Source organism: Haliotis rubra, unplaced genomic scaffold (assembly GCF_003918875.1).
Source record: "Haliotis rubra isolate DU_JTF1 unplaced genomic scaffold, ASM391887v1 Scf43, whole genome shotgun sequence".
Taxonomy (NCBI): Eukaryota; Metazoa; Mollusca; class Gastropoda; order Lepetellida; family Haliotidae; genus Haliotis; species Haliotis rubra.
In genome coordinates this window covers 2727473-2742984 of record NW_025767113.1, presented here as the reverse complement: position 1 = coordinate 2742984, position 15512 = coordinate 2727473, and the positions used below count along the sequence as shown (strand labels likewise).

The following is a 15512-nucleotide window of genomic DNA, read 5'->3' as shown; positions in this document are numbered from 1 at the left end:
CGTATAATTAAAGTCACCCAGAGAGACACCTGTGAGCGTAAACATTGCAGAGTGATTATTCGCCTGTCAGTACCAGTCATGGTCGGTATATATAATGATGGTATTGTGGAATTCTACAAATTGAGCTTTATAAAGTATTGAGTAGCGTTTCCATAGCGTCTTTAAACATTCTTCAAGTTAACTAATACAGAATAGGTTGCACATATACAAGTCTTTTATATTGTCTCCAGAATACGTCCAAACATTTTTTTTCGAAATATGACATAGCCTTCCGTTAAGGAGTAATATCCCCTCTCAACTAATGACGGGACTCCCGAATTATGATATATAATGGTATGTAGGTGTCTAACCCCAACCACAAAATGATGGGAACCTCACATCATGATATACTTTTATGAGTTGGGGTCACGTCCTGAAAATGGGAATTTTGTGTTATGAAAGATCATTGTGTGTAGATGCCACACTCTTCACACACAACGATTGGAGTCTCACTATATGATATGTCTTTGTGTGTAGATGCCACACTCTTCCCACACAACGATTGGAGTCTCACTATATGATATGTCTTTGTGTGTAGATGCCACACTCTTCCCACACAACGATTGGAGTCTCACTATATGATATGTCTTTGTGTGTAGATGCCACACTCTTCCCACACAACGATTGGAGTCTCACTATATGATATGTCTTTGTGTGTAGATGCCACAACCCTTCTCACACAACGATTGGAGTCTCACTATATGATATGTCTTTGTGTGTAGATGCCACACCTCTTCTCACACAACGATTGGAGTCTCACTATATGATATGTCTTTGTGTGTAGATGCCACACTCTTTCCACACAACGATTGGAGTCTCACTATATGATATGTCTTTTAACGATTGGAGTCTCACTATATGATGTGTAGATGCCACACTCTTCCCACACAACGATTGGAGTCTCACTATATGATATGTCTTTGTGTGTAGATGCCACACTTTTCCCACACAACGATTGGAGTCTCACTATATGATATGTCTTTGTGTGTAGATGCCACACTCTTCCCACACAACGATTGGAGTCTCACTATATGATATGTCTTTGTGTGTAGATGTCACACCCCTTCTCACACAACGATTGGAGTCTCACTATATGATATGTCTTTGTGTGTAGATGCCACACCCGTTCTCACATAACGATTGGAGTCTCACTATATGATATGTCTTTGTGTGTAGATGCCACACCCCTTCTCACATAACGATTGGAGTCTCACTATATGATATGTCTTTGTGTGTAGATGCCACACCCCTTCTAACACAACGATTGGAGTCTCACTATATGATATGTCTTTGTGTGTAGATGCCACACTCTTCCCACACAACGATTGGAGTCTCACTATATGATATGTCTTTGTGTGTAGATGCCACACCCTCTTCCCACACAACGATTGGAGTCTCACTATATGATATGTCTTTGTGTGTAGATGCCACAACACTTCTCACATAACGATTGGAGTCTCACTATATGATATGTCTTTGTGTGTAGATGCCACACTCTTCCCACACAACGATTGGAGTCTCACTATATGATATGTCTTTGTGTGTAGATGCCACACTCTTCCCACATAACGATTGGAGTCTCACTATATGATATGTCTTTGTGTGTAGATGCCACACTCTTCCCACATAACGATTGGAGTCTCACTATATGATATGTCTTTGTGTGTAGATGCCACAACCCTTCTCACATAACGATTGGAGTCTCACTATATGATATGTCTTTGTGTGTAGATGCCACACCCCTTCTCACACAACGATTGGAGTCTCACTATATGATATGTCTTTGTGTGTAGATGTCACACCCCTTCTCACACAACGATTGGAGTCTCACTATATGATATGTCTTTGTGTGTAGATGTCTTCTCACACAACGATTGAGTCTCACTATATGATATGTCTTTGTGTGTAGATGCCACACTTCCCACACAACGATTGGAGTCTCACTATACTATATGTCTTTGTGTGTAGATGTCACACCCTTTCTAATAACGATTGAGTCCCACACAACGTCTTATATGATATGTCTTTGTGTGTAGATGCCACACCCTTCTCACACAACGATTGGAGTCTCACTATATGATATGTCTTTGTGTGTAGATGTACATAACGATTGGAGTCTCACTATATGATATGTCTTTGTGTGTAGATGCCACACCCCTTCTCACACAACGATTGGAGTCTCACTATATGATATGTCTTTGTGTGTAGATGCCACACCCTTCTCACATAACGATTGGAGTCCCACTATATGATATGTCTTTGTGTGTAGATGCCACACCCGTTCTCACATAACGATTGGAGTCTCACTATATGATATGTCTTTGTGTGTAGATGCCACACCCGTTCTCACATAACGATTGGAGTCTCACTATATGATATGTCTTTGTGTGTAGATGCCACACCCCTTCTCACACAACGATTGGAGTCTCACTATATGATATGTCTTTGTGTGTAGATGCCACACTCTTCTCTCACACACACACTCTTCTCAACACAACGATTGGAGTCTCACTATATGATATGTCTTTGTGTGTAGATGCTCACTATATGATATGTCTTTGTGTGTAGATGCTTCCCACATAACGATTGGAGTCTCACTATATGATATGTCTTTGTGTGTAGATGCCACACCCCTTCCCACATAACGATTGGAGTCTCACTATATGATATGTCTTTGTGTGTAGATGCCACACCTTCTTTGTGTGTAGATGCCACACAACGATTGGAGTCTCACTATATGATCTCATGTCTTTGTGTGTAGATGCCACACTCTTCTCACATAACGATTGGAGTCTCACTATATGATGTCTTTTCTTCCCACACAACGATGTAGATGCCACACCCCTTCTCACACAACGATTGGAGTCTCACTATATGATATGTCTTTGTGTGTAGATGCCACACTCTTCCCACATAACGATTGGAGTCTCACTATATGATATGTCTCACTGTGTGTAGATGCCAGATGCCACACCTCTTCCCACATAACGATTGGAGTCTCACTATATGATATGTCTTTGTGTGTAGATGCCACACCCCTTCTCACAACGATTGGAGTCTCACTATATGATATGTCTTTGTGTGTAGATGCCACACTCTTCTCACACGATTGGAGTCTCACTTCTTTGTGTGTAGATGCCACACTCTTCCCACACAACGATTGGAGTCTCACTATATGATATGTCTTTGTGTGTAGATGCCACACTCTTCCACACATAACGATTGGAGTCTCACTATATGATATGTCTTTGTGTGTAGATGCCACACCCCTTCTCACATAACGATTGGAGTCTCACTATATGATATGTCTTTGATTGGAGTCTCACTATATGATATGTCTTTGTGTGTAGTACATAACGATGGAGTCCACACTTTGTGTGTAGATGCCACCCTTCTCCACAAACGATTGGAGTCTCACTATATGATTGTGTAGATGCTTTGTGTGTAGATGCTCCCTTCTCACATAACGATTGGAGTCTCACTATATGATATGTCTTTGTGTGTAGATGCCACACCTTCTCCCACATAACGATTGGAGTCTCACTATATGATATGTCTTTGTGTGTAGATGCCACACACACCCTTCCCACATAACGATTGGAGTCTCACTATATGATATGTCTTTGTGTGTAGATGCCACACCTTCTTCCCACATAACGATTGGAGTCTCACATATGATATGTCTTTGTGTGTAGATGCCACACTCTTCCCACATAACGATTGGAGTCTCACTATATGATATGTCTTTGTGTGTAGATGCCACATCCCTTCTCACATAACGATTGGAGTCTCACTATATGATATGTCTTTGTGTGTAGATGCCACAACCCTTCTCACATAACGATTGGAGTCTCACTATATGATATGTCTTTGTGTGTAGATGCCACACCCCTTCTCACACAACGATTGGAGTCTCACTATATGATATGTCTTTGTGTGTAGATGCCACACTTCCCATAACGATTGAGTCTCACACATAACGATTGGAGTCTCACTATATGATATGTCTTTGTGTGTAGATGCCACAACCCTTCTCACATAATGATTGGAGTCTCACTATATGATATGTCTTTGTGTGTAGATGCCACACCCCTTCTCACACAACGATTGGAGTCTCACTATATGATATGTCTTTGTGTGTAGATGCCACACCCCTTCTCACACAACGATTGGAGTCTCACTATATGATATGTCTTTGCGTGTAGGTGCCACACTCTTCCCACATAACGATTGGATTCTCACTATATGATATGTCTTTGTGTGTAGATGCCACACCCCTTCTCACATAACGATTGGATTCTCACATTACTATGTTTTCATGTCTAGATGACACACCCCTCCTCACATTATGATTCTCTCACATTATGATGTTTTCATGTGTAGGTGCCACACCCCTTCTCACATTACGATTGGAGTCTCACTATATGATATGTATTTGTGTGTAGATGCCACACCCCTTCTCACATCACGATTGGAGTCTCACTATATGATATGTCTTTGTGTGTAGATGCCACATCCTTGCTCACATTTCGATTGGAGTTTCACTGTATGTGTAGACGCATTATGATGCATCCATGTAAATATTTAATAACAAATATTATGATCACAAACACAGTTCAAATATATATTACATTATTTATTGTATTTGAAAATATGAAAATTATACAAGTCACTCTGTATTAATGTCACAAATATATACTTATGAACGTAAAAATATATATGTCGATTAGATCGACGCTGATTTATCCTTAAGAATATCTGCTTTGAAGCAAAGGCTTGGCCAGTGGATCATCACAACGAAACTGCATAAGTTTCAACTAGATTCACGAGGACGCTTATTGATGATGACATACAGCTGACAACAGGAATGAGCATCGTCCCTGTACCACGTCTTGCTATAGGTATGCTGTTACATAACACTGACATCATCACACCACGTCTTGCTATAGGTATGCTGTTACATAACACTGACATCATCACACCACGTCTTGCTATAGGTATGCTGTTACATAACACTGACATCATCACACACCTAGGCAAGAGGAGGTTTACAATAGAAAAACGTCCAAAGTACATATTGTCTTTTTTGCCAAAACTACAAATGGACAAAACAGTTTTACAAGTGACACTTCTCTTGGAGGCAAATGGACACATGATGTCAGCTGGTTACTTCAAACATAATGTAGCGTACCAGTCAAATATGGAAGTGGGGGCCTCTCTATTAAAAGAATATACGAAATTGAACAAACACTCCAGAAAATACAATGACCTTTAAAATAAGTATGAGTGTCATCGCCGTATAAAGGAACATGTTACGTGTTCATATTGCACGCATTCAGTACATTCAGACTATATCGGCATGATACGACATACCCTGGCTGAATGCTGGACAAGAAGAGCCTGCGTGTTAGAGATCAGAGATATCACAACCTTGGAATGAGATCTTCCACGGGAATGTAACGAGCGCCATCATAGTCAAGGATTCCTTCATCCTTGGATAAATGCATGGAGACCTTACTGATGTGGTTGTTTTGTTTCAGCTTCTGAAATGAAAAAATAAATTTCATAAAATAATAATTTTGACAGTGTTGATTGTTAACGTGATTCTTCATCTGATTAAGTTTGGACTTTCATAATATATTTGTATTGCTGTTGGGAGGGAATATTTACCTGCACAAATGTTCCAAAGCTTGTTCAGTTTCACTGATTTGAGATGAGGATAACTCTGGAGCCGTATCACGTGATCCTTATGGGGTTCAGATGCTGATCCTGTCACTATGTACTCAGAGACATCGCCTACGGCTACGACATAAACCTCTACACCTTCTTTCTTCAGTTTCCTTGCCTGACGCACCACCGAGCCAGCTTTTCGAGTGTTCTCATCCAAGAACAATACTGCAACCTGGCGGCGTACGGATTTTCCCTTGAACTCTTCTGTCCTCAGGGTGTTGATGAGACGATGCATCTCCCCTTCTGTGTTCTGTACAATGGTGTTGACCTTTTGCTTAAAGGTCTCGAGGCTGATAAAGCTCAGGTCCTCTTCGTCAGGACAAGGGTCAGTCAGTGACCCAACACGCACCTGCTCGGCCTTCACCTTCAATTTCTCAGCAAAGTTGGTGATTACTGTTCTCATGATGCTGCGGCTCGATGGAAGTTTAGAAGCGGACTCGAAGACAAACATGATGTCAGTGGGACCAATGACGCAATCTGGAAAAATGACGATTTACATTTAAAAGGATTTTGTCGAGATTACAATTGCCCTACTTTAATCGGATGAGGGATTACCACTTTCTGATTGGAAACATGCAATAATGTTCACTGAATGTTCGCATTCGCTGTTATATCCTTCTGATGTAGTGATGTGTATGGAAGTACAAGTTATTGGTTTAGGAACGATCTGATACTCACTTTCAGGGTCAAAGATGATAGTATTCGCTCCCTTTAGTCGGCATGTCTCCTCCTTCAAAATGGCTGTCACTCCAGCCAGGGCGTCGAAATGGGTGACATGGAAAACAAACTGCTCCTCGGGATGACTGCCAATAACCTTCATCTCTACTGGGTTAATGCTGGGACCAACACCAACAGCAAACATGAAGATTCCAGAATCCTTGGTAAGCTTAGCTTCTTTTGCTGTCAACATAGGATCGAATGACATGCCATCTGTTACAACCACCGCCATCTTGGTGACCCCTTTGCGAGCAACGTTGCGAGCAAAGCCAACATCTCTGACGTAAGCTATGGCGTCAGCTGTGTTGGTTTTAAGACCACCGGTGTACACAATGCTGTCGGGGGATATAGCCTTCTGAAGTTCGTCTTTGGCTTTGTAAGTGTCCAGTCCGAAGACAGATGTTACGTTGGTGGCGAAGGTGACAAGACCGACACGAGTGTGGGCGGGGCTGATGTCGAAGTCCTTGACGGCGTCGTAGACAAAGGGGATGACTTTTTCTTTGAAGTGTTTGATGTACAGACTAGCGGACACATCCAGAATAAAGTATATGTCGGCAGGTTTGCTCTTGCAGTCTGAAATAGGGAGGGATAACCTTTCTATAATTCCAACTATATTGTCATAAACTATTCCACCGTGCGGGTTCTTGTCAGGCTTTAGAGGTTACTACTGTATCAGTCCTCTGTTATTAAAATGTCAAGTCTGTATATTACCATGTACTTGATGGAATATGTCATTCTAACTGCCAATTCGATAAATGACAAAAAGAAACCCTTATATTTACCATCAGTTTCGGTGTCAGTGTCTGGGCGACCCTCGTCGCCGATCAGTCGTTCTGTTGTTGACTTTGGTGGTGCTGCCGTTGTAGCTGCGCCAATCTTGGCTGGTGTCCGTTGAGGGAAAGTGGATGGTGATGTTCTGATGGTTGTTGTGGTGGTGCTTGTAGTTGTCTCAGTAGTTGTTGGCGCAGTACTGGTTGTTGATGGCGTCGTCGTCGTCGTTGTTGTTGTTGTTGTTGTTGTTGTTGTTGAGGGCGTCGTTGTGGTAGTTGTGGTGGTAGTAGTGGTTGGTGTTGTCAGGCGCTCTGTCGTAGGAGCTTTAGTCGTTGCTATAGACAGAAAAGGTTGTTATAATTTCCATACATAACGCTTAAAACTATGTTCAGTGATTTCAAAAATTATAATAAGCGATATTAAAAGCATGTTCAGCACAGAGACCATGTACATCAATGTACATTTTATCAAGCACAGTCTGAATAGGTCACATACCTGCACATGTACGGATTGCAAGCATATTTTTGATACTGTCGAGAGCTCGGAAGTTTCCAACGTGGAACATATACTGACTGTCAGGATCTGAAGCAATATTCCTCAGTTCAGAGTATACAACACGATGCCCAACGCCGATAGCAAAGGTCTGGATTCCATCCTTCTTAGCCAGAGATGCAGCCACTTTGGTCAGTTCTGTGTTGTCAGATTCACCATCTGTGATAACAACAGCTATGTGGGCGACTCCGTCACGTGCACCGTTCTCAGGTGCAAACATGACAGTCCTCATGTAGTCTAGAGCTGCATCCGTCTTGGTGTTACCTCCCCTGAATGGTGTGTTGAGGATTGTCTTTGTGAGTGATTCCTTGTCCTGGTAGTCCTTCAGATGGAACTGGTGATGGTATGTGTTCCCGAATGTGATCATCCCAACACGTGTTTGTTTTTCACCTGGCCCAACGTCAAACATGCCGACAACGTCGCTGACGAAAGGGAGCACGTGTCTGTTGAAATCTGGCGGCCATATTGATCTGGATGTGTCCACGACGAACACGATGTCAGCTGCTTTGCCGCCGCAGTCAATCACAGCTGAAAAAAGGAAAGAAAACCATGTAGGTTTACAACTATATCAAAAGTGTATTTGAAATATGATTTTGATACAGGAGGTTATTATCAAAATTGCACGAGGGACACTATATGATAACTCACTCATAAATATGAATCTACGCAGTATGGAGTTAGGCTTCGTTGTCTACAAACCTAGTAAACATTCTCATTGAACTCTTTTATATCAACATCAGAATAATGCAAATAAAATTCTAAAAAATGTGGACATTTATTTTTCCGGAAATGGAAATGATGAAAGGCTACACGCAAGAAGGGTCGCTCCATATGATCAGGTGTAGGAATACTTGTGCAATATGTATATACTTACATGGTCTTGAAGATACAAATGACAGCATCTGAAGGGTAAAATAAGGTACTATTATTTGCGATATGTTAATGCCTCGTCATTATATACACAATATCACATACTAACTCATTCTAATATTTTGCATCGATGAGACAAAATAATCATTGTCGTAAAATTTATGTTACAATATCTATTTTCAGCTTTGTTACTAGAATCAGTGTTACATAAGAAATATTAGTTAATAGATAATGTTTGGAAAAGCCTTACCAGAGTTGCCATAGCAAGTTCGGCGAGAAACATCTTGGTTGTGATTCTGTCACGTTCACGCTGGTTCCTTAGTGACGGATGGTCAGAGGAAGATTCCTGCAGAGTAGCAGCCTCTGGTTGTCTTTATAGTCTTTCTCCTCCTACACTGACGCCATCTCCATCGTAAAAGCACCCCGCTGTTGCCATGTGACAGGATGCGGCCAACCTCAAAACCCCGGCGCTTTGCCCATATATGGAACCTATTTACATGATTCATCAGCCGCCTCCATCCTGCTGACGAATGGTCGACCGGCATCGTGTACCACGTGATGCAAGGTTCCCACGGCAGGAAGATTCAAGAAAGTTATGAATGAATCCACGCCGCAACCGACGTGTCGGGGAAGGAAACGCTAGAATGTCACTACGTATTGAATGAATTTAGTCGGCCTTACGGCCAGGCCCCAAACATGACCACAGTGTCAAGTAGACTGACAGGTCCGGCTTTGTCTCAACAACATTCAGGAGATGACTACATTTCCGAGCTTTGAATTATTTCAAACGTAATTAATTTCATAACGAAGGAATCTCATGGGAAAGTCTTGGTGAAACTATTTCAGTGGTGTGCTAATAGACAAAGGTTCACACAAGATTTTCAAAAAGCTCTATTTTGGTTGATATTGATAACCCAATTACACAGGCTGTGTGAACTGTAGACCGCGGTTACATAACACAACCAGGGGAAAAGAAGGTTCGAAGAATATGGCATATTCATTAGCCATTTGGTGAGCATAGAATTGTTTGCTGTTGTGAAGTAAAAGAGCAGCTGCAGCAGGTGTTTGACGAACTATGAGGCAGTATGGCCCAGTTTGGAGAAGCGTGTAGAGTCAGTTAACGGGATTTCTTTAAAATACCCTGATGCAGAAAGTTATAAATAGATACAGGCGAGGGCTAGGCGCATTCTTCATGTATCACACACTCCACTGGACGTAGGGGCATTACAACACAGCATTGCAACTTCATGACGGTGGGGAAGTGTGCATGTGTTTGATATTACCATGAGATATAAAAGGTTCTTGCTGCATGTATCAGGTAATTTCTCATCGTGTACGCCAGAATTACAAACAGGTGACTCGTGAGCAGAGAACAACTCGGCAGTTATGCTCATACAGCACTGTTTGAGATAAAGTTCACATTCGATGTCATTATATGGACAAAATGAGAGTGTGGGACTAGTGGGGAGATTTTTCAATAAACTGCCGAGCAAAAGTTTCAAAAATTGGATTTAACCAAAGACTGACGGAAATGTTACCCGGATTACCACTATCGTGGACACACAGTAATGATTTTTTCCTCCACTACATCACCATAGGTGAAACAGGTCTTGTTTGTAGCATTTACAGCCTCCATCACATGGCGGCGCATACCTAGAATTCAGTGGCTGGATTTTTATTTGGCGATCTACTGATGTTCCTTCTTTTCGTCCGCTTTGAAACCCCCTTGATCTTCTGTCTATTCCCGATATACCACGACTTGTTAGAGCAGTATACATACATGTGGACACATTTCATCCCAATTATAAAGCCAACCCCGTTATAGCGCCATATTTTTCAAAGTTCAAGGATTGTACTCGCTCGACAAGATAGAACTAAACGGTCGAACCTAAAGGTTCTTTTCAAAATGAAAACAGAACCCCTCTCTCAAGTGATCGCACCAAGAATTATTTTATTTGTCGAGGGCAAAACAAATGAAAGGAGCAGTGGCATTTTACATCATCGGTCAAGGTGTCCATTCCTTCCCATAATTACTCAACTTGAAGTTTGGATCATGACTCAATACATACTTTACTCATTGTGCATGCTCTTTAGTACATGCTGGTGAGATGTGGAGGCGGAATATCTGTAGAGACACATACAAATATCTCCAGACATCAGTCACCAGTAACAAACATATGTGAAATGCATCTTGCTGGATGTTCTGAACGTGTATTATATCTGATAAGGACGTACAGAAATGTGAACAAACGTACAATATAGAAATTAGGGCAAAATCTGAGGGCGGTCCGTCTGCCTTAAGATACGCATGTATTGAACATGCGTACAGCGTAGGGGAACGCTCTGACTAACACCACCAGCCATCTGTAGGAAGGAAGTTATTGAAATTTGAACCTTACCATGATCCACATTGGAAATACTCCATGTTCAACGTACAATCTGGAATCCGTAGTTAACCGCCATCCATGTGCACGCTTTAGAATAACATATGCTGCCCCAACATGTTGGATTGAAGAAACACCCCATCTGGGTATTAGAAAGTTCTCATATTCGTTTTACTGATGTGTTGATAAACTCCTACATTAATATTTGTTCATTTGTTCAACCTCAAGATCTGGAAATCATTGACTAATATTCTCACAAAAGGGTACAAAAGTAATATGATCAGTGTTTCGACCTGAGGAAGATTGAAGGTAGCCGAGTTGTATTGCACCGTAATTCGCTGTGCAATGTTGCGTCCTTTAGACACGCCAGAAACCTTTGATCGTACGTTTCTAGGTTTGTCAACACAATACCTGATTCCGAAACATGATGATGTCTGGGCCCTGCGTCACTTCGGGCTGGCCTTCCTTGTTACTGGTCAACTTCTGAGATGCCTATCAGATTAATGCCTGTCATGTTCATTGACTCTCACTCCAGTCATCCATATGTATTGCCAAGGGTATATATATTATGTAGAACACTTCTGTTTTGTCACCGTATGATGTATTATGTACATTATGTGTATTATGTGGTGGCGCGTGGTCCTGTGCTCAAAGCTCAGGTCACAAATCGGTGAAGTTAAGCACCGTCGAGCCCGGAGAGTCCTTGGATGGGTGACCGTGCTTGGCAGCTTGGCTCCTGAGAGTTTCTAGGACTTGAGTCCTGCCCCACAGCGTGACACATGTGGTCTCACCTTAGGCAAGCGAGTTTGTTCAACATTGTCTCTGTTCACCCAGCAGGAAAATGGGTACCCGGGGTAATAATATGTGTGCTGTAGCGCCTTGAGCGAGCATTGAATGCACAGATATAGGCGCGGTTACAAATACCCACTATTATTATTATTATGTACATCGAACAAACATGTCATTGTGACACTTCATCACTATACCTGAAGTAGTTCCTACTTGTGAACACTCCGAGATATTCCTCATACTAGTCAGTGTGTTCCGGTGTCCTGTATTTCGTGTAAACAAAAGAATCATATCACGCTGAGGACACAGTCACGCATCAAAGTAAGCCCCCATCAACATATATGAACTGACTTGTCTCTGACAGAATCCTGCTAGCTTCCTGGCCAAAGACGACCCGGGTTCGATCCCTTACAACTGTGCAAGACATGACCCCTATTATGCTGAAATATGCTTACATATAATTCGCTGAGTGTGTTTCATATAGCCACTGCCAATCTCCTGGTATATTATCGGCGACGGGGAACAAACTGCACGTACTTTTCTATGTGCATCTGTACATATCTGGGTACAACATACGACATCTTCAACATGCACTTCCTGATACATACTGCAGCCACAAGGGCGGCTTCAGCACCACCTGGGCCGTCCCTCAGCTTACGCGTAGTGTGATAGAAACAAAGAACATTATCTAAATTGAAAAGTAGCCCCGATGGGGTGGTAGATTCCTGACGTCTTGCCTCAGTTAGGGAGTGAGAGTAGTTAGAGTAGGAGCTGCGTGGAAGGGAAATATTATGGTTCAGGGCTAGAGAGACAGACAGACTATTCTTCAGTGATGTGATGTGTATTTAACTATCTTAACAGTAAACACACACTAAACAACCAGACGTGCCCTGACACCATGATGCCACAGTGTAGATCAAATACGCAGGTTGCGTCAAGTTAATTCTCCTGCAATATGTCTACCCTAATGGGATCTGTTATCAGCATTACGGTGGTGGCAGGTGGTCCTGCGTGGAGCCCAGATTACACAGACAGATCGTAGTGTAGGCGGATGGTGGACACGTTCGCCAGCCTGGCTCCCTACAGCCCCACACGGAAGCGCTTGCTGCCTGTTGTGTCGTCAGGTGGCTTTGTGATGGAACCGTCTCATTGTAACACCTCACAAGCAGCTTGGGTTGTATACTTCCCGTGGGGCTGAAAATAAAGTTCGAGTGCTGGCCGACCCATTGACCGGGATAATAAAAATATGGTCTCGTAAACATTGATGCATGGATTCTGGCGTTTATGAATGACATTTTGATTGAGATGAGTTGAGAAGGGAACATTGTGCTGTGCGAAGAATTCCTACTGATAATTATTATTATTATTATTATTATTATTATTATTATTATTATTATTATTATTATTGCATGTTATGTAAACACAGTTTAGACAAAACTTAACACAATAATTAAACATTTTGGTGTATAGTTTATACGGAGGTGGTCAGATAGTGGGCGTCATGCGGAAGGTCTGTGTTCCATTCCTTACATGCATACACATTGTGAGGTCCATAATGGAGACCTGAATCGTGGCATCTTGCTAAATAGCAGTCTATATCTCAGACCTAACACAGACACTCACGATTTAGCCGCTAACGTACAGAGACAGCTTTAAAAACGTTCACCCAAACGTAAGGAGTGCGGAAACGATTTGTGTCGATTTGCACGTGCAAGCAGTGTGCGAAATAGCCACTGGTCCGCTAGCCCGTGGCTAGTAAAGATCCAGTCGGGCCAGTAAATCTCCATAGTGAATTTTCATGGGGTCATTTGTTTTGTATGGTATTTTACTTTTTTGTAATCTTTTGCTTAGTTTCTACATTCATATTTCGGGCCAGTGAATTATTTTGTGGGCTAGTAACTTTCAGGCATACCTATCCCGATTGGCTAGCAAAATGTCGCAACTATTTCGCACACTGCGCGCACGTTCGTGTAACCTATGGGTGTTCAGGCCGACCATGAGGGTGAAAGCCGGTGCAGATACTATTTTTGTCTTATTTGTGGTGAAGCGCATCCGTCAATATATTTCGTAGTTTCAGAACAGCCAGACACCCTTGTATCGAAGTTCAAAGGATACATGGATTGACATAAATAATGAATAACACGAAACGTGGAACTACCAAACAACGAAATATTATGAAATAAATAACCAATATCAGTATCAAATAATTCACTGTAAAATTAGGGCAAGCTTGTGCCAATTTAAACACATAGCCCCGTGACTAGTGTTATACTTAGGTATATTTCTTTAATCCACCCAGCTTGAAGGTGTTCCTCACAGTTGAGTCAACACCCACGTCCTGAAGAATATAAACAGTTTAAATTTGAAAATCTATTTAGTTCACATTTAATAAATTCTAGGTCGCGACTGTTAAGTACACACGACCACTCGTACCGATCCAGTCCCTTGCATGCTGGTACCAGTTACGCAGGTCAAAGCAGGGAAACATGTCTGTGATTGTATTTTGTACATTGTAGACGTCCTCCATTAATGCCGCCAGAGTTGATTGGTGATCATGGTGATGCTTGGGTATCAGAAATGGTCGAGATGTTGACTAAGCGTGACTTCCGATAACTGTTGTGATCAAGGTACAACTACGTGGCACTCTAGTGATTATTTCTTCCCAGAACGTTACCAGGCAAGACGTCTCCAGTGATTCCGTGGGCAACTAAAGCAACGAAGCGCTCGTAAAATCTCGCTGCCACATCAAGTCAGTAGCACCCTTCATCATTGTTCACATGTTGTGATGCCTCCCGGTCATGGTGTGTATGTGGGGGATGTGTGTGTGTGTGTTGGAGGGTGTAACCTGTTGTCAAACAGTCAGCCAGATAAAAACACATGTACACAGTGTGTACCCTGTGCTTGTGGTAGTCACCTGACGTCTGTTTTACCCCCTTGGAACTGGCCGCTAGCGGGGAGTGAAACAAGAGCCATCAGAGACTCGTGAGTAAGAAGGGTGTCATGTGACACATCCACCTTGAATGTTCACCAAATTCACACCTTGTTTACAGCCGCCACTGATGTTGCTACCTCCTAGTTGATACAGACATCGTCCACAGGACTTCCCCCTACCTTCATCCCCCTGTCGTCCTGGATACCCAGAAACATCCGGCCGGGTTAGAATATTGATTTTCAGTAACCCAGGCTTGTCGCAAAAGGCGACTAACGGGATCGGGTGGTCAGGCTCGCTGGTTCAGACCACCGTCATACAGCTTGGACTATTGCTGAGTGCGGCGAAAAACTAAACTTACTCACTCACACTCGTCCTTGTTTGTTGTTTTTGTCAGCCTCTGTGTTGAGTCTTTACTGAATGACCACGCTCAACCAGCACTGACCTATAATCTACAAGCAGACACCCTTGCTGATGCTATAGTAATCTCGTCTAATGACACTGTGGATTTGGATCAAGACGCAGACACGTGCACTTTTCACTATTCGCCCCTGTAAGTCTTCAGTAAAGTCACCCCTCATTATATTGCCCCTGGTTATAACGACAACGTGGTTTATTAGAAAGGTTTTCTCAACATTCCCTGGATATAGTGCCACAGTGGTAACATTACCTATACCACATTCATTGAAGGAGACATGCGTGGTGTCTTTTCTCAGTCCAGACTCCCGCAG

At 42.4% G+C, this 15512-nt stretch overlaps 1 protein-coding gene across 1 annotated transcript; it reads right to left on the bottom strand.

Moving 5' to 3' along the window:
* Nucleotides 1-5221: 5221 nt before the first annotated feature.
* Nucleotides 5222-9036, bottom strand: LOC124288981 (collagen alpha-1(XIV) chain-like). The gene is made up of 7 exons (XM_046725580.1): nucleotides 8930-9036; nucleotides 8684-8711; nucleotides 7753-8337; nucleotides 7269-7592; nucleotides 6448-7059; nucleotides 5710-6246; nucleotides 5222-5582 (listed from the first exon to the last, which is right to left on the bottom strand). The coding sequence occupies exons 1-7, from the start codon at nucleotides 8960-8962 to the stop codon at nucleotides 5554-5556; spliced, it is 2148 nt and encodes a 715-aa protein (XP_046581536.1). The 5' UTR covers nucleotides 8963-9036; the 3' UTR covers nucleotides 5222-5553.
* Nucleotides 9037-15512: the final 6476 nt, after the last annotated feature.